At 34.0% G+C, this 20,737-nt stretch overlaps 2 protein-coding genes across 2 annotated transcripts; one reads left to right on the plus strand and one right to left on the minus strand.

The window, feature by feature from the left end:
* Positions 1-2,610: 2,610 nt before the first annotated feature.
* On the plus strand, positions 2,611-10,371 carry LOC124821114 (histidine kinase CRE1-like). The gene is made up of 12 exons (XM_088102995.1): positions 2,611-3,366; positions 4,120-4,480; positions 4,634-4,867; positions 4,956-5,125; positions 5,664-5,882; positions 5,956-6,142; positions 6,230-6,281; positions 6,384-6,613; positions 6,816-6,914; positions 7,114-7,829; positions 8,221-8,718; positions 9,646-10,371. The coding sequence occupies exons 2-12, from the start codon at positions 4,160-4,162 to the stop codon at positions 9,941-9,943; spliced, it is 3,024 nt and encodes a 1,007-aa protein (XP_087959121.1). The 5' UTR covers positions 2,611-3,366; positions 4,120-4,159; the 3' UTR covers positions 9,944-10,371.
* Positions 10,372-12,857: 2,486 nt separating this feature from the next.
* LOC124821121 (26S proteasome non-ATPase regulatory subunit 1 homolog A-like) lies at positions 12,858-19,593 on the minus strand. Its single transcript, XM_047292960.2, has 13 exons — positions 19,286-19,593; positions 18,739-18,808; positions 18,345-18,450; positions 18,084-18,195; positions 17,822-17,990; positions 16,961-17,433; positions 16,721-16,856; positions 16,370-16,618; positions 16,065-16,285; positions 15,737-15,995; positions 15,399-15,631; positions 14,810-15,326; positions 12,858-13,448 (listed from the first exon to the last, which is right to left on the minus strand). Exons 1-13 carry the CDS (start codon positions 19,429-19,431, stop codon positions 13,119-13,121), a joined length of 3,021 nt encoding a protein of 1,006 aa, XP_047148916.1. The 5' UTR covers positions 19,432-19,593; the 3' UTR covers positions 12,858-13,118.
* Between the last annotated feature and the right edge of the window lie 1,144 nt (positions 19,594-20,737).

The following is a 20,737-nucleotide window of genomic DNA, read 5'->3' on the forward strand; positions in this document are numbered from 1 at the left end:
AAGAAAAAAAAAGGGTTTTTGTTTGGATATTTTTTGTTTAGGTAAAAGGGAGGAAATAAATTAGATGAAAAAAAAATTACTTTTTTCTTGTATACATTGTGTAACACTAACCCGTATCATATGTTAAAAAAATCATAAATTGATTATGTAATAATAATTATTAATTAACATTGAATCATATCAACTCGTATAACTTTTAAATTATTTTCACACACTTGTCTTTCTCACATTTTCTTTTAATTATATAAGACAGTCTATTATTTTTTATATATTTCGAATATTAATGGATTAGACTGATGAAATTGCAAGTCTAAATTTAACGTGTTTTTACACTTAAAATGTATTTTTTCTTTGTTCTTCCAAATTAATTGTAACCAGTTTATATACAGTTAATAATGAAATGACAAAGACAGTATTTCAAATACATGAACTATAGAAACAAATTAATCGAATTATTAAATTCTATACAAAATAAGTTATAAGCGTTTGCTGTTAACATTTTTTTCCCTTTTTTAATTTACCATTTTTATATAACATTTTCAATGTCAGCTCTTAAAATTGAAACTATAGTTTTATTACAAAAATAGAAAAGTAAATTACATAGTGAAAATTGATCCCAAATTTTTCCAAGAAAATCAATAAAAAATAATGATTTTATTAATTATTATTATTATTATCTCAAATGAGTTTGTTGCCAGCTAGTATCTGCATTTAGAAAGGGATATAACATGTTAATTTGGTCGTATTAGAGCCACATGCACGAGAAGATTAGAACAATAAAAAAACTACAAAGTTCTGTAAAGTAACATGTAACCAAGCTTCTATTAAGGAGATGATAAAATAAAAAAACCAATTAACAACTTTATAATTATCATTGTTAATCATGTGAATCATTTTGCTTTGGTGAGACATGGTTTTATTATTTATAAGCTTCCCATAGTTGTTTACAACTCATTTTCAATAATATGTAACTGGTAAAAACTATCATTAATTTGTGTAATTTTGTAAAATATGGATTAAATAAATAATTGAAACACAAGAAACTTAAGTTTCAATTGACTTCAAAAGAGTCCTGGAAACGATAAATATATATATATATGGAAATTAGAAATCATTATCTTATAAGTGTTTATTTATCTGTATCTAATTTAATTATGTTACGTTATCATGAATGAAACCAACATAAAAAAAATAGTAAAGTAGGTTATGTAAAAACTAAAAATTAATCTTAAATTGTCATCTAGATAAATAAAAATAAAAAAATATTCTTTAACACAGCTAAATTTTTTACATTTTTTTAATATTATTTTATTTTTATTTTTTTAAACATTAAAAAATTTATATTTTTATAATATTTTATCTTTATATTCTATATTAAATAAATATAAAAAATTTCATGATTCCTCATAAAAAAAATTAATCGGAAAGACTATTCATATTTTTTAGTATGAAATTAAACTTAGTATATTCGCAATTATGTAAATCAGAAGGAAATAAACACTGTAGTTGTGATTTGATTAAACTTATTAAGGATGTGAAATCTAATTTTGCCCCGCCACTTACGATAGTTGACACTTAACTGTTTGGTGTTAAAATTGAAAAGAAGTTAACAACACATTGAAAATTCCATAAATAAACACTTTATAAAACTGAAAAGAAAAATAGTTCATGTGTTAAATTTCTAAAAAATAAAATGAACATTTTTTATGCAGAAAACTATAATCAACTAATTAGTGTTCTCAGCTATATTTTAATAGTTTTTAATTAATTTTTACGCTTTTTTATCATGGTAAGATAAATAAAATATTAAATAATAAATAAATGTATTTAGTTTTTTTATTTTCATTCACATTTCTTAATGTAAATAATTTTATTTAATGTTTTTCTTTTGAAGTCTTTTACTTTCTGTCCTCGCCAAAATATAAAAAATTGCGAATTTCATAATTTTATTAATGAATTAAAATTACGATTCATTAATAAAATTACTATTCAAATAACAACAACAATATTAGTTGACTTTGACAAAGTTGATAGTGGAACACAGTGGTGGAAAAAGTACATATTGTACCAACCAATTAAACCGATGTTCACGGGTAAAAGACTCTTTTATTTTGATTATTAGTTTTAAAAAATAAAAACATTATTTAAAACAAAATAATTTTTTGACAAACATACAATTTAATGTAAAAATGAAGGAAATAAATATTACTGCATCTTTGATTTATTTTTCCAACAATGGCATTTAAGCAAAAAGTTTAATCGAATAATCTAAGGCAAAGTACGAATTTAGCAAAAGTACAAGGAGGTAAGGGCAACACATTTTTATAATGTAAGGTTATTTAATAATGAAACATTAACTAATGTTGTGTTAGTTTGACAAAGAAAACCTAAAAAAATAACTAAAATAACTGCTTGTACTGTGTGAAGGTAACATTGGCGTATTAGTCTTCAAAGTCACAATAAGAGCAAAGACAAGCCAACTAATTAATTAATTAATTAAGTAATTAATATGGTGAGGGTATTTCCGGTAATTCAGGCGGGAATAAGATCCGCGCCTTGTCGCCATGTCATTATCGCTCAGATTTGTGATTGCGATTTCCAGTTTCTGGTTTTTCTCTCTCCTCCTTTTTGTTTCTCTCTCTTTGCCGTTTCAATTCTTAACGTTGTAACGCAACAGAAGTACAAGAAAATGGTGAACCGAGAAAGACCCAGGTGAGGGAAAAGATAAAAATGATTCGGGTTGCATGAAAGTGTCGTGCTTGAAGTGAAGATAGTGTGGAGGAGACTGTAAAGTTTCAATCTTTTCTGTGTCATACAGGTTCCAAAGTTGGAAAATACACCAAAAAGGTAATTAGTTAACACTTCATTCACTCACTGGTCACGATCCATAATAGTCCATACCAAACGCTTCGTGCTTCGTGGTTCTTTGAATTGGGAGGTTGAGTTTCTTCTAAGCCTGTTGAAAAAATTACCAACTTGGGGAGCTGACAGCGGGACACAGTTGGTGTGAAAAGAAATTCATTAGCATTGTTGCAAAGAATGAGTGAGTGAGAGAGAGAGAGAGAGAGAGAAAGGTCTTGACTTGACTGATGTACTATATTTTTTGTGTTGTGTGTGTGAACTGTGAAGTGGAAGGGGGACAACAGCGTATCTGGGAAAATCGGGAAAATTCGATTTAGTTATGTTATGTGCTTAAATTAAGCCAAGAAAAAAGTAAACAAGAGAAAAGAATAAAAAAGGGTATAAAAAATTGAACAAGTACATGGTGTGAGAGAGAGAAGGGGGGCACACTCAGATCAAGACCAAACCAAATTGGTTCCAATTGTTCATTGTACAGCCACCTTGTTCTCTTTCCTGTACAGACAGGTAAACATGGTTTTTTATTTTCTTTCTTGCTCTCAAGTCTCAACAACCCTCTTTACCATCTCTATCCCTTTCTCATTGGGTTGTGTGCTTCGCTGTGTGTGTATGGTATTTTTGAGGTCAATCTCTGGCTTTGATTATTATATAGAGGAAAGAAGGTGAACGTGCTGTTCTTTGTCCTTAAGCAAACACTAGTTCCACGCCTACTCAGCATGATTATTGATTATAGTTCTCTTTAATTTTTTTTTATTCTGATCCTTAAATCCTAAAACGCTGTTGAAACACAAATATTGGCTGTTGGGGGAGGGGAAGGTGGTTCTTTGGAAATTGAGCTTTTTTTTTTAACAGCTTTTGAGACTCGTGCTTGTTTATCAGATATTTTTCTTTTAAATTCTGAGTCTGTGTGTGACATTTTTTTCTTTTCTTTTTCTTTTTCCTTTTTTGGGTGGTGGATTTTGAAATAGACTTGGTTTCTTTAATAAGAGATAAAACAAAGAAAATAATTTACCCAATTGGTCAATCATTCATTGTGCTTGGTTTGCTTTTGTGTCTTCTTTCTGAGTTTTGAATCGCGCAAAACAATGCCGCAATGATGCCGTACATAGAGTTTTGATCTGTGACCTTTTTGTTGCAACCATCAGAGAAAAGTGTATGATTTTTTGCGAGCACTTTCAGCTTTAAGCTTTAAGCAAAGTGTAGTACTCCTACATAAGCACTAACCACAATTATTTTTGGGTTTCTTTGGAAATTTTATAGATGATGAATAGGGAAGAAAGATAGGGGCAGAGAGAAATTGATGGTGATAGGTCTTGGGTTGAAGATGAAGAGTGAGCAAGCAGGGAGCAATGGAAAGAACACTTTCATTCAGGCACATAGGGCATGGCTTCCCAAGCTTTTGATGCTGTGGATCCTTCTCATGGCTCTAATTGGTTGGTGCATCTATACTAAAATGGATGCTGACACTAAAGTCAGAAGAAAAGAGGTGCTCGGTAGCCTCTGTGATCAAAGGGCAAGAATGCTGCAAGATCAATTCAGTGTTAGTGTCAACCATGTCCATGCCCTTGCCATCCTTGTTTCAACCTTCCATTACTACAGAACACCTTCTGCAATTGACCAGGTTTGTGTTTGATCTTTCATTGTGCTCTGTGCTTAGAACTAATTATGCCAAGTTGGGTTTGTTATTTTCTCATTTCTGATTTCTTCTAATGCAATCTTGTGGTTTTTCTACTCAGATTTTTGCATATCTTGACTATTGTTTGTTGCTCACCAGGAAACCTTTGCAGAGTATACAGCCAGGACAGCATTTGAAAGACCATTGCTCAGTGGAGTGGCCTATGCACAAAGAGTGGTTAACTCCGAGAGAGAATCATTTGAGAAGCAACATGGATGGGTTATAAAGACAATGGAAAGAAAGCCTTCTCAGGTTAGAGATGAGTATGCACCGGTGATATTTGCACAAGAAACTCTTTCTTACCTCGAATCTCTTGATATGATGTCCGGGGAGGTAAATTGCAAACCTTTTCAACATTTTTTTTTGCTTATATAATCAGTCTATAACTTTCTGACTTTAGTTTATCTGATGCGTGATGCAGGAGGACCGAGAGAATATTTTGAGGGCTAGGGCCACTGGGAAAGCTGTTCTCACTAGCCCTTTTAAGCTGTTGGGTTCTCATCATCTTGGTGTGGTTTTGACATTTCCTGTTTATAAATCTAAGCTCCCTACAAAGCCAACAATGGAAGAGCGTATTAAAGCAACAGCAGGGTATGTCCTTGTCAATACTTTAATGGTTTGTGCCATGTTTGTTTTCACAACATTTTGCTGTCTGTCTTGTGGCTCATGAGTGGTAAGAGGATGAGGGATGGTTAAAATCTTAGGTGGATTAATGCCTAAGTGATGCATTTTTTTTATATAGTTCAAAATAATGAAAATAATTATAATTCTGCTGAATACTTCACCTATTTCAAGTTCAAGACTCAGTTTGTAACCCTTATAATTCCTCTAAATGTCAATACATGATAAAGGACAGACTTACTCTGGCTGCTGTGTCCATTACTACTGCATTTACCTGTAATGAAGACCTAAGACATGATACTCACTTCTGTTTCATATCCATTGTAACAGTTGCTTTTGTGCTACTAGTCTTTTTAATTTCTTTTCTTTTCTGGTTTGTGGTTGGAATTCCATAATTCCTCTATAGAAAACCTGTAGAATTTGTTAGTTTTGGTTCAATCTGATGGCTTTATATTATCCGTAAGCTTCTGAATTCCATGGTGTTGCTGAAACATTTAATTGGAAGCAGATATGTTGGAGGATCCTTTGATGTTGAGTCCCTCGTGGAGAATTTACTTGGTCAACTTGCTGGTAACCAAGCAATTTTGGTGAACGTATATGACATCACAAACTTTACTGATCCCTTAATCATGTATGGGAAGCAAGATGAAGAAGGTGACATGTCTCTTGTCCATGAAAGTAAGCTTGATTTTGGAGATCCATACAGGAAACATAAAATGATATGTAGGTAGGTGCCTCTGGCTGTTGTACCTTTTGTAAAATGTTTGGTCACAGATGCTTATCATCAAGTTTTTAAACAGGTATCACCAGAAGGCACCGACAAACTGGATAGCACTTACCACGGCATTCTTATTTTTTGTGATTCTTTTATTAGTGGGTTATATTTTGTATAGTGCTGGAAATCGTATTGTCAAAGTAGAGGATGATTTTCATAAAATGGCAGAATTAAAAGTCCGTGCAGAATCAGCTGATATTGCCAAGTCACAGGTTCTTTTCCTTGCTTAAGTTAGCACAGTTTATTAGTTCCTTTTATGGCTCCATGATCACTAAAACTGTTTTTTTCTATAATATCAGTTTCTAGCTACTGTCTCTCATGAAATCAGAACACCCATGAATGGCATTTTAGGTAACATCCGAATTTTCTCTGCCCTTTAAAAGTAACATTCTTTTTTTACCAACTTTCTCATTACTATTAGTGATGCTATCTTCAAACTCCATGTTACTGTAGGAATGCTCGGTCTGCTTCTAGGCACAGAATTGAGTTCCACTCAACTAGATTATGCTCAGACTGCTCAAGCATGTGGGATGGCTCTGATAGCATTGATAAATGAGGTGCTTGACCGTGCCAAAATTGAAGCTGGCAAGTTAGAGCTGGAAACAGTTCCATTTGACATTCGATCCATACTTGATGATGTGCTTTCTCTTTTCTCCGAGAAGTCTCGGCACAAAGGTTTAGAGGTATGTCTAGTTGCTAAATTGTTGTGAAGGTCATTTAACTTTGAGTTGCAGAATTTCATAATCTATTTTTGTATTTCTTGAACTAATGATCTCATTTCATTTTTATCTTTGTATTCGTATGTCTTTCGGTGGCAATTTGGCTACTGGGGTTCCTATTCACAATTCTTCTGGCTTGGACTTAATATGGTTTTGGGAACCATAGCTGGCAGTATTTGTTTCTGATAAAGTTCCAGATATTGTCATGGGAGATCCTGGAAGATTCAGACAAATAGTAACAAACCTTGTTGGCAATTCAGTTAAAGTAAGTGAATTTTTCAAAGTTAACTTCTCTAATGTTATGTGCATATTTGCATTACTAACATGTATGTGTGTTCGGAATGTGTTTCTAGTATAACTTTGTTCAATTTTTTAACTGTAGAGAGGATGTTCGAATCGTTATTGTAACAAGTAATTTATTAGCATGGTAATTTACGGTAACATTACTGATTATAATCTTGCAGTTCACTGAGCGAGGACATATATTGGTGAAAGTCCATCTAGCTGAAAATAGGATGTCCACAATGAATGGAAAAATGGAGACTTTTCTCAATGGACGATCAGATGAAGTTGTGCATGTGTCTAGCGGTGGTTATAATTTCAAAACTTTAAGCGGACATGAAGCAGCTGATGAACGGAACAGCTGGGACAATTTTAAGCATCTGATTGCCGACGAAGAATTTTTCTTTGATGATTCAGTTAAAAAGGTGGCAAGTGAATCCTATGAGCAAGTCACCTTGATGGTGAGTGTGGAGGACACTGGGAATGGAATTCCTTTCATAGCTCAAGATAAGATTTTCATGCCATTTGTACAGGCAGACAGCTCAACCTCAAGACATTATGGTGGTACTGGGATTGGCTTGAGTATAAGCAAGTGCCTGGTTGAACTGATGGGTGGTGAGATCAGTTTTATAAGCCGACCCCAGGTTGGGAGCACGTTTTCATTTACTGCAGATTTTGGAACAATCAAGAAAAATTCAATAACTGACATGAAGAAACATAACTTGGAAGATCTGCGTTCCAGTTTTAGAGGGTTTAAAGCCATTGTGGTTGATGGAAAACCTGTTAGAGCAGCTGTTACTAGATACCATCTGAAGAGACTAGGGATTCAGGCCAAAGTTGCAAATAGCATCAATAAGGCTGTTTCTTTATGTGGGAAAAATTGGTCTTTGACCTCAGGGTAAGATTTTAGTTTCTCTTATAGTTGTCAATTATGAATGAACTGAATGTGATCACAAACAGCAGTATCAACATTTTAGTAATTCTCATTAGCTTTATAGCATGTGCTTATGAATAGTGAGTTTTCAAATGTTGTTATGGATGTTTTTACAAGCTTAACGTGGATTTTAACATGTCAAACATTCTATTTCAAGTTTCACATGCACTTGGTCTGTATTGTTTTAAGCTCTAATTTCATAAAGAAAATAAGAAACTGTATGGACTGGTTTTCTTTAATTACTCAAAGATAGTGATGTGGTGTCAATAAATGTTGTTCTAGCTAGATAGCAGTTTGGTTGAAGATATTGATGTTGTTCAGTTCATTCACCGCGTAAACTGGTTGTATATGGCAGAATATTTCAGCCTGATATGATTTTTGTTGAGAAAGACTCGTGGATTTGTGGAGAGGATGGGATCTTCAACGTGTGGCAGCTGGACTGGAAACAGAACGGGCACATGTTTAAGATACCTCAAATGATCCTTCTTGCAACCAACATTACTAATGCTGAATTTGATAAAGCTAAAGCAGCAGGTTTCAGTGATACTGTGATCATGAAGCCTCTGAGAGCCAGCATGGTGGCTGCATGTCTTCAACAAGTTCTGGGAACGGGGAAGAAGAGACAGCTAGGAAAGGACACTGGTTCATCTTTTGCACGAAGCCTTCTTTGTGGGAAAAAAATACTTGTGGTTGATGACAATAGGGTAAATAGAAGGGTCGCAGCAGGTGCATTACAAAATTTTGGAGCTCATGCAACGTGTGCAGAAAGTGGCAAAATTGCTCTTGAAATGCTTCAATTGCCTCACAATTTTGATGCTTGCTTCATGGATATTCAAATGCCAGAAATGGACGGGTACGTTTCTTATCATTTCCCTTACAGTTACATATAATGTATACTTAAGGGCCAAAAAATATAGTGCTTTTGCATCATCGGTTTTAATTTCGTAGCAGTGTTAAACAATTATAGTTAAGCAAGATACTTGACAACTGAACTACAGTTAGAACAAAAGTCTTTCTATGAAGACTCAAACACAGTTTCTTGGTATAGGGACTAAAGTAACAAATTTGGCAAGTGTAAAAAACCCTAATATTAAAAAAGAAAGTTGTTCTTGTAGAGACTGAAACATAAACTTCTATTTCGTAGGATCTTAAATCAAAAGGTTTGTGTTAAATACATGGACTGAATGAAGAATTAAATCTGCTTATAGTCATGCAGCATGTTGTATGGTACTATTTGATATTTTTTGTTGTATTATGAGCAGATAACCTAAACTGGATTGTGTACATTTTCTTTTATCAGACACTAACCAATTAAAAGTGTTAACATGATAGCTGCTGTATTAATATGAAATCTTTTTTTCGATTTATATGCATTCAACTTTTCTAGTTGAGGCATATTGACTAGTTGCGTGGAAGTATCATATCTTATAAACATGCTGAAGAGTATCATATCTTGATCCAGTATACCATCAAGCACGATCTATATTCTGGGTTGCGTTTAAGTTATAAAAAGATGCATAACACGAGCCAGGTTTTGATATGGTATGAGATTTAGGTACCAAACTCAACTCAATAATACTAGACGTGAGGAGATTTATTAAGAAAAATTCAAATCTTATAGTATATATAAGTGGGGTAATTCTCATAAGCCAAGCGTTGAGACTTAACTTTTTGTGTAGCATGTGATGAAACTTGTTATTGAATGTTCCATGACCAACTCTTGATATTGAGATGGATTTGATGAAGCATCTAAATATGTATATCATCAAATTATTTGCAGGTTTCAAGCAACTGGGAAAATTCGGGAAATGGAGAGAAAGGCAAATGAGCTTCTGATGAATGGTGAATGTGGTGAAGGAAATGGCTGGAAAAAGGAGTACCATTTACCTATATTGGCCATGACAGCAGATGTAATTCAAGCAACGTACGAGAAGTGTGTGGAATGTGGAATGGATGGTTACGTAACAAAGCCTTTTGAGGAAGAAAATCTGTATCAAGCAGTTGCAAAGTTTTTCAACCCCAAGCCTACCTCAGACAACTCATTACAGAATGGCAACAGAACTGGGAAAGCACCTTAATTGAATTGGACACACTCTCACTACTGGCATTTTTCATAGTTTGCTAGTGATCTGAATGTGCTTCAACATACAGAAGAAGAGCTTCAGTTGGTTTCAAGACATCTGAGATTATGCAGTATGCATGCAACATTACACACCCATATGCAGTGATCATTTCTATCCACCAGCTGAACATGATTTCAACCCGAAAAGATGTATACCACTACTACCCCAACTAGTGTACAGATCTCCCAAGGGATGAGAAAAATCATGTAAATTCAATATTTTTCTTTGGCATCTCGATACTCCCTATCAGAAGGGTTTCACTATAGTCTCTATTTTTTTAGTTTTGAAATCCTTTTTTTCTGTAAAATTGTCTTGTATAAGATTTGGTTAGTTACTACTATTATTGTTCAGAAGGAAAAAGTTGCCATATGCTTTTTCCTACACTTCCAATTCCTTCCAATGGCGTTTAAATAATTCACTTCATTCACACAATGGAATCATTCATCTCCTATATCAGACTAGTAACTTCGAGAAGCAAACTTGAGAGAGTTTATGTGAGGAAAGAGAAGGAAAAATGCACACGTTCAGCATGGTGATGGTGGTGGTAGCCACGTGGCAACCCCAGAAACAATGTGAAGCAACATTTGTCAACAGCTGGTAGCAAGCATAGTGAGGTGGCAACCTCTCTATATGACATGACATGCATATAGAAAGAATGAGTTAATGTCTGTATCAAGTGCATACATATATAAATTAGGTAGGTAGGTGTGAAAATGGTAGAACTTTGAAGAAATAAAAGAAATGAATATGGAACAGTATCAGAATCAGTACGGTGCTGCTCCTACCAGTAAGGATTCTGTCCAGCGGGAAATGGAGACTACCGGAGACACCACCGGAGTTGGGTTTGGTGGCGGCGGCGGTGGTGGCAGTACACAAGTCATAGCTGAAGATTATGTTACCAGCAACAGCAACAGCAGTGGTGAGAAGCAGCAGAAAGGAATCATAGAGAAAATAAAAGAGAAGCTTCCTGGGACTGGATCACATCAACGCAAGTAGCTCTCACAATCATCAACACTGTAAAATCATGTCATGTTATGTGACAAATGTTACGCATGTTGTCTTTCCTACATAATGCTAAATACGATTATGTCCTTCCTTCTCTCACCAAATTAATAAAACTACTTCTGTTTTATGTTCTGTTCTGTTCTGGTTCATTAATCTTTATGGTAACCTGATTAAGTAATGTAACAGTTATATTAATCACTTAATAATTACATTACACAGTTAAATGAATGTTTAGTAGATCATAAAAATTTTGTTGAGATTATTGAGTACAGACTATAAGATTAAAGCTTTTTATCTTTATTTATTAGGTACCTAAACTTTAGTTCAACCTATTATTTACTATAACTTTGTGAAAAGAAGGTTTTTAAAATTAAAATTAATAAAATGTTGAGTTTAAAAAAAAGGATTACACAATTCTCACACAGTATATTTTGAGTTTAGAAGATGAGAAATTGAAATGCATACACAACATTTCTTTTGGAAAATGATGACATTGTATATAAGACTCTAAATTTTTTAAAACAAGAAAAAAGAGTTTTTCTATATTCTCAATATTGTATTATCATAAGTATTTTCAATTCATTGATTTCATTTAGAAAAGAATGGGAGTAAATTTTCCATAAATATAATGTTTGCGATTACAGTTAACTAAATTTAAACACCAATGATAATAATTAAGAGCTAAAATCATTTTAATATTATGTTAAACTGTTTTATCATTTGCTATTTTAAACGCAGTAAAAAAAGAACTTTTTTGTTTTTTTTTCTTTAGAAACCAGAAGCACTCGTAGAAGGCATAGGAGTAATTCTGGTTATTACAACAACTCAGTCATAATAGTAAAACGTCAAGTGGGCCACCGGAAACAGTAAGAAAATACTGTAAACATCTAAAGTTTAAATGTTATATAAAACAGATAAATAATTTTAGTATAAATACTGTAAACATATTTAAATTACTATTTATTAAAATTATATTATTTTCTATCATTTATTTTTTATTTAAGAAAAAATACGTCTGCATAAACATCTACTTATTTTAGCTTAACAGTAAAAAAATTGAAACAATTCAACTTTCAAAATAGATTATTTTATATTCTTGAAATATCTCAACTAAAATTTATTGAGTTAACATGAATGGTATACTTTTTATAGTCTTAATTTATTTGAAATATCATTATTTTTATCTTAAAAAGTTTATACATTTTTGTTCTTTATGAATATAGTAACTTTTTATTTATTTATGTTTGAACTTTATGTGTTTATATTTTATTTTATTAAGAAGTAAGTGCTCTAAATATTTCATGATCAATTACGTGTTAGTGTTACAATGAATAAAGAATGCGACACTTTCTATGAATATTCTACGAACCCTTTAATGTGTGTGAACTTTTTGAGATTTAGATTCTTGTGGCCATTCTGGAAACTTCATTTTTCAAATTTCTTAATAAAACATTACATAATGCGTATTTTTTTAAATGGTTACAGAAATCTTCTTAATTATAAAATTTATTATAGAATGTTCTTAGTTTGATCAATCTTATTATAGAAAGTTCTAAAAGGCTTTTAATAAATTCTAAGTTGCATTTAAAGGGTCATTCATATTAGTCGATTCACTGAAAACTTAAAGAAAACTTCAAAAAAGTAGGACTTCATTGATAGATTTATTGGTCGTTTTATAATTCTAATTAATTATAATTCCTTCTCTAATCTCATAACTATGGAGTACAATTAAGAAGCGATAAGAAAACTTAAATCAATTTTCAGAAATTCGTAATCTCGTGTTCTTGATAGTAAATATTAAAGTTTAAGAGAAAAAAACAGTGCCACTACTCTAGAAATTGAAGTTCGTCGAAAACAAATCGGAGACGATAAAAAACAAATTAACACATCAGGTTGGCCGCACGCTGCTTCTGCGCCGAACTGGTTCAGATATTAACTACATATTGGAGCAAATACCACAGTATAGTGCATTAAGGAAAAATGAAATTTATAGCCCCAGAAATCGACTTAAAATAGGCAACAGTGCAGTTGAGCTGAACCATTCAGGTACCTACTCTTCTCGGACGAACCAATTTATCACAAGCACCATGATGAATATTTGAACTTTGCGGAATCAGGACCAAACTCATGAGCTGTATTCAAATGGTTGAGGAGGTTGAGGTTCCTCATCCACAGCCATGGCTGATGAAGAACTCTGCAATCCAGTTGCTGACCCACCAGCAGCTGAAGTGGTGGTTGATGAGGGCGTATCAGTGAGAGCAAGAACTTCTGGCTCAGTAGGACGCAAGTCTTTGAGAAGCACAAATCCTGAAGGTGCCAACTTAACTGGAACATATCTGCTGTCCTGCAAAAATTTAATAACCTTCTCCTGCGCAGGAACCACCCTTGCAGGATTAGTCAGAATCTCAAAAGATGACTCGGGTTCTGATTTCTTCTCCGTCGTTGGGCTATCAACCTACAGAAAAGTGAAATTTTAAAAGGTCATCAAGCAAACATATACACATGTGATATGATAGGTCATGGATCTAACATTTTCAAATCAACATTTTAACAACAATTTCTTGTATTCGTAAAATATATATTTTAAGTCATATTTGTAGGACTTGTAAGGTCATTTTATATTATAAATTAGTAATATGTCTAATTGATGTGAGATGTCCAACAAGTACAGTATCACCATTGCAATGAAGAAAATTTTATGCTAAACTCTGCCTACACACGAAAAAAAAAGACTCCAGCCATGAGCTTTCAGGGTCCATTGGATCTCCAGGACCAATCACAGTTCGATCATTTCTTAATAGCAATTTAGCCACATTCGCCGTCCTTACATACCAAGCTTTAGACCTACTTCATAACCACCAAATAAACAAAATCAGTTTCAGAACTGCAATCCACAATCCCTATTCCCTTTACTCAAGCTTTCAGGGACCATTGGATCTCCCGGACTAATCATTTCCTAATAGCAATTTAGCTACATTCCCCATCTTTACATACCAAGTTCTAGACCTACTTCATAACCACCAAATAAAGAAAAGCAGTTTCAGAACTGTAATCCACAATCCCTATTCCCTTTGCTCAAAAGCTATGAAACATGGACAATGACCCGGACACTGACCCGGACACGACACACACCCGGACATGGACACTTTAACACGTGTAATCTCCAAAGTGTAGAACAAGGGGACACGGATCATTATGAATTATTTAAATTAACAATCAATATTAGTTAAATATAATAATCTAAACAAATTGTCACCTAATACAAAAATGAATTTAATTCATCTATATAACATCCAAAAAGTGAAAAGAGGATATAATTTATAATTTAAGATATTTCATCCCCTTCTTGGTCATCATTATTGAAAAAAAAAACACTTTAGTCGAGATTCATTTAAAGACAAATTAACAACTTTAAAATCCCACATTATATGGGAGATATGGTAGGAGATTACAATACATATAATCTAAACATTTGTGATCATAACACAATGTCAAAATCGTGTCAAGGACAAAAAAAATGTCTATCGAATTAAACACTTCACTGATAAGTGTTGCTTGAGTAACATACATGTGTCGGTGTCAGACATGAGGACATAACATTAGAGAAGTGTGTCCGATACGTGTTAAACATAAGGACATACCATTTGAAAAGTGTGTCCGGGCTTCATAAACTCAAAAGTGTTAACTTAATGCTAGTAAAGAAAATTTCTACTAAGTCCGCACACAATAAAAAATAAGTTACGAATAGTCAAATAATGCTTTGAATTCAGAAACATGAAAGGAAGGCCTTCAATAATTAATTAAAAAACGCATTACCTGCATTGAATCTCCATCCTTTTCACTGGATGACTTCCCTTTTCCACCACTCGGTGCAGATGAAGAGTCAGGAGCGGATGAAATTTCAGCATTTGCCTTCTGCTCTTCAGCTTTCTTAGCCCTAGCTTTAGCCTTAGCTGATGTTGACAGAACAGCAGTGGGAAGCTTCACCGTTGAAGTAGTGGTAGGAACGGTAGTAGGCTTAGGATATTCAAAAAGTGAAGGCTTTGCATGTGACAAGAACTCAAATTTAGGAGATTTCAGGTCATAGTTCAGACCAATAAAAGCTGTGGGGGAAAAAGCCAGGCTTACAAAATAGATAAGAGGGTACCAATACCAAAATTGGCTAAAAACTGCAAGACCAACCACTGCAGTAATTTTATCATGTTTTGTCTTAGAAAGTAGCCTTATGGTCACATTTCTGCCACCAGCATCAAGGATTCCTGAGGCCAAAATTGCTCCCATCTTGCTCATGGTATCCTCGTGCTTGTCAAGGATAATTTTCTCCAACTGTCGCCTAGAGTGCAGGGTATGTCAGAAAATCACAAAATTATTGCCTTGCTGTACAAAATAAATAGGGTGGACTTACCTAAATGTTCCAACTCGTGAGTCACTAGCTTCACTGATCTGAACCATGACCATAGCCATTGCTATAAGAGCACCTTGACGAACAAAATCAACAACATCCGAAGTTAAAGGCTCCAATAAAGAGATAGCCTCACTGAGACCAGTACCAGCACAGGAAATACCCACAGCAAGTGCTGCCCCATATCGAACATGTGGATTGTAAGACTCTGATAGGAGGGAAACAATTCGTGGAGTCTGAAGTAGATAAACATTGCAAATATCAAAAAGATATCCAAAACAACAATAAAGCCACAAAAATGCAATTCAGAACAAGGGAAAATCCAAAGATATAGAACTAACCTGTTCCGGATCAGAGTACAACACAAAACCTAAGGCTAGAACTGCAGTCCTCCTAACATCATCACTCACATCAGATACAGCAAAGTGCAGTAACTGGCGAATTGCCTTATTGTTTGCTGTTCCCCTGTACGCCAAGGCCAATGCATACATGCCACCATAACGCAATATTGGATCCTGATCACGAGTCATTTGCTCAATCAATGTGTCCGCTTCCTCTTCTCTCCCATAAACAGTAAGTGCTATTCCCAAAGCTAGCCCCCTGAAATTATTGAACAGTCATAAGCAAGACAACCCAAATTTCACACCTTGTCATGCAAAAACCATTTACCTAATAATCTTTTCATGTTGGGTCTCATGCGCATAAGTGAGCATCTCATTTGCCTTGTCACTACCAGTTCCAACCATGAGTAAACCCATACTGATACCAGCAGCCTCACCAGCAACAGCACTATCAGTGTAGAGAACGTTCTTTATTTCTTCATAGATATCCTCATCAGCAGTTCCCAATGATGCCAATCCAAGACCTAAACATGCACCATGTTGAATGACCTGCCCATGAAGCTTGCGTTAATTATAACCACAGGTTATTTCTTATTCTACCAAAAGAACATCATAAGCTTTATTAATGAGCACCTCAACACTGGTACTGCGCAGGCTATCACGAAGAAATTGTTTGATGCCCTCTCCATGGTTAGCATGAATAAGACCAAGGGCATACAGAGCACCGCCTTCTGAATATGGACTACCACCACCTCCAGTCCCACCCTGAGGTAAGTAGGGTGCCATCAGTGACCTTCCCTGCTGCAAATGGCCTCTATGGATAACACCGAGACCAGCAGTTGCACTAAATTTGGCCCAGTTAGTAGCTCTGCTCAACCAATCCTAAGATTTTCAAGGGACGATATTCTTAGGATGCGAAGCAATAAAAATATATGGGAAACACAAGGAGAGGGGATAAAGAGAAAATTAGCCATAATAACCAACCAGATTTTCCCTGAGGAAAGTATCCACAGTTGTTCCAGCATGCATAATTGCATTGGCATAAATTGTGGCACTGTGACAGACACTATTTCTCATCTCCACAGACTGCTTTATTGTCTTCAGAATAAGCAGGTCAGACCTAAATGCAGATTACATAAAAAACAGAATAAGAACAAAGAACAATAATTCAGTGAAACTAAAACCAACCACAAAATGAAGATATGACCATACAAACTGCCTCACTTGTTATGACTGTAAAGGAACTGCAGAGTCAGTTGTATTGAAGTTTCCCCAGACAAAATTCCCTTTATTTTGTTTAACCTCTCAGCATACATGGTTTCAATTGGATCCTCTGGCACATCAACTGTAGGCGCAGAATCACCATCCGTCATTTGAACATCATCCTGTCCACTCGCACTAGCATTTTGAGTAGAATCTGCGTCACTGGGTTTTGGCTGTGCAGCTTCTGAAGGCTGAGACTTAGCTGGTGATAGGCGATCTCTAACATTTAGAAGAAAAGCTTGGTGCTCATTCTCTACCAAATCAAAAGCAATTTGAAATGCCAAAAGAGCATCATCTTTGTTTTCAGAACGTAAAAGTTTCTCTAGTATGCTTGCAACACCCTCCGGCTCATCCAAGAACATAAGACACTGACAAATACTCAGATAATCTGGTGAAGGAAGCTTTTGAAACACCTTAACAAGAAGACGAAGAACCTAGACAACAAGAACAAGGATCAATATCACCCTTCCATCATAAAAACTATTATTCACATTTTTATAAGTTGGAGGTCATGCCACAACCAACTAGTCATTAAAGAATAAATTTGAACAACTCAACAACTTTTTCAGTTCATTTTCAAGTACTATTCAGCTGATCTTCCTCTTACTTGACCATATAAATTCATGCAGGAGCAAATATTCATCCCATATGAGTACACAAATCATGAAGATGTAAAATTCAAATTATGAAACATAGCCCAGAGAGATATTTCAAAGATAACTAAAACCATAATCCATCTCAATGATATACAACCCTCCAAATTCACCAGATACATACAGTGCTTAGGACTTAACACAAGCAGAAAACTTTCAATTCCCTTACCTCCTGTCTGTATTCCCTAAGGTTAACAAAGGAATGAGAGACATAAATGCAATATGATAGAGTTCCTTGAACATTGTCACTCCTTGTAATTGCCTCCTCTAGTTTATCCAATCTCCTGCATTCAATAGCCGTTCCCATAGCTTGCTGGTATTTTCCATCCACGATACACCTATATTAGACAAAGCAACAAAAGGGAGCGATTCCCAAGGGTTAAGATACATTTGATTTACAGAAACCAGAAGAATGATTATGGCTCACATACTTATCCAACAGTCTCTCCACAATGGCTTCCAACCTTGGGTCCACTTTGACAGATTCATCACTTGACTCAGCTGCCTTCGACTTTAGACTAGCATATTCATCTATGGCCTTAGCTGAAGATAGACGAAAATAAACAAAACATACATTGGAACTTAGGATGGCATGATTAATCATCGTTAGTTATATTCACAGACCACACTTTATATGTTGCCTGCCGAGGGCCATACAGTTGTCTTATAAAAATAAAGACTATAACTCTCACCAAGAAGTGTGTGAACATAATCAGAATCCTCTGAAACATCAAAAAGAGGACCAGCTCCGAGGGCATAGGATAACGAGTCATTAAGTTCACCCAAGTAATAAAAGACCTGAAGAATATGGAGTGATGCATACATAGATCATTAAGATAGGCAATGAAACTGACTTCAGTATCTAGGGATGAAATTTTCGAGATAGGAGAAAGAAAGCGTGTCCTTTTGGTGACTGCTTTAAAAATTGAGAAAGATAATAAAGAGATGAAAGCCAATACTTATTTTTTACATCTCAAATATTGTGAAAAATTATCCCTTTCAAAGAAAAGAATTTTGCAAGAAAAATTGGTGTCCCGCTAATTTTCCATTCGAAGTTGGTTCAAGATATTAACAGATCACAGATACCTTTGACACCAGAAGAGCAGCAAGTTGCCTTTGATGTTGATCAAACTCCTCATCTTCATGCAAACTCTCTCTGTTCGACACCCATAACAAACAAACAGTTAAATCCTCTACATTCCCACTTCTAACCACGCACACTAAATATTCAATTCAAGCAAATAACTTAGATCTTTGAGCAAAATAGGGACCATATGCATTAATAACAAAGTCTACAGATTGCAGAAGAAGATGCAGCTAAAAACATTCCCCTTCCTAGAGAAGCCACGCTTTCAGGACCACGTTGACTCATGGATTTTATCACTATATATGGAAAGGGTGACCAAAAAAATACCCCTTTGGCTACTAAACCGCAATTAAATATAATACAATTGAATTACTACAATTAACCAGTTCTTTATTCTTCTTTATTGGTCAATACACTCAGAGAAACTAAAAGCGCGCAGCAATTGAAACCATATTACTTTCGTGTAAACAAAACGCACACGCAAAACCCAAATCCAAATTCGCAAAAAAAAAAACAGAGATCGAAGGAAAAAAGGAGAATGCTCACATCTTAGGCAGACTAGTGGAGATCTCGGGCCAGAAGGTGTCGACCAAGTTGTTGAGGTTGGAGAGCGCGTGAAGCTTGAGCGAGAGGTGGGGCTCGTTGAGCATAGCCAGCATCCCACCTGCGGAACTCACCAAAGTCGTAGCCATGGTTGCGCGAATAGGAACTGAATTGACGAATAATTGCAACAGCTAGGGTTAGGGTTAGGGCTTGAGAATGGTACTTAACGGAACGAGCGATCTGAGAGGGTTGCAGAAGCAATTGCAAAAGGGTTTGGGTTTGGGTAGTTTTGGGAGTGAAATTGAAATGTGTACTTTGTTATATTAGGAGCATCTTCAATTCTTATTCAACACGAAATGGATCAATTAGTCAATTTTCTGTAAAATTTCAATTATTTTTTATCTTTTTATTCGAAAACACCTAATTAGCTAATTTCAGTATATGAGACCAAAATTTGAAAAAGAGGGTTAAGCCTTTATATACATTTATCATAGGTGATCTTGATTTAATTTACTGACAATTTTTTTTTCAAATTTCCTGACAAATAAATATTTTAGAAATTCATTATAAATATCTTAATATCTTGAAACAAAACAAAAATGAATGAAGAAAAACAAAGTTAAGAAATAATATATGTTATTATAAACTATTGTATACCCAACACGTGTAATATAATTTAACAGACATTTTTAATAAATGGATCTCCTGTTTAACAATTTCAATTTATAAATATGCATTATAAAACATAAAACTTAAATTTAAAAATATGTAATCAAAAGTATGAATTAGAAAATAAATATATAGAGTACTTTTAATAATAGATTCTAAGAAATATTTAGTCTGTTATAATACACAATATATATATATATATATATATATATATATATATATAATATTTTATTTTCAAGTATATAAACACTTTTTTTTTTCAAAATTGTACATAATCATAAAAAAAATTATGAGAAAAGTGAAAGGATTAAAAGTAAAAAACTGCTTCACAATAATTTATAAATGATATACCACTTTGGAAAGCTTTTATATTGCATCATTGAATTTAAGCTCAAAAACTGATATACTCGTAAATGACTGTCCTATTTAAAGTGTAAAAATAGAATAATTTTACTTTAATCATAAATATTATTTAGTCTCCACTTTGTGTAACAAAAGAAAATAGAATAAGCATATTTCATAATTATCTATAAACTGTTATCTTAAATATAAATGTAGGTATATTATTTGAAAACCAATTTGTTTGTCAAGTTGAGATCTTCCCATAAAGAAATAATCACTTTGTTCATTTTTTTTTGTTATACTTTAGTTTAACAAAATTAAGTATTTAACATCCAAATTAGCATATGTGTATAATAATAATAATAATAATTAAAAAAGAAATATTTAGTGAGTATATAAAAATATGATTTTATTTAATTTTTTAATGGGAATAATTAATTTACG

The sequence above is a fragment of the Vigna umbellata genome, chromosome 1 (assembly GCF_029865625.1).
Source record: "Vigna umbellata cultivar VRB3 chromosome 1, Vumbellata_1.0, whole genome shotgun sequence".
NCBI lineage: Eukaryota > Viridiplantae > Streptophyta > Magnoliopsida > Fabales > Fabaceae > Vigna > Vigna umbellata.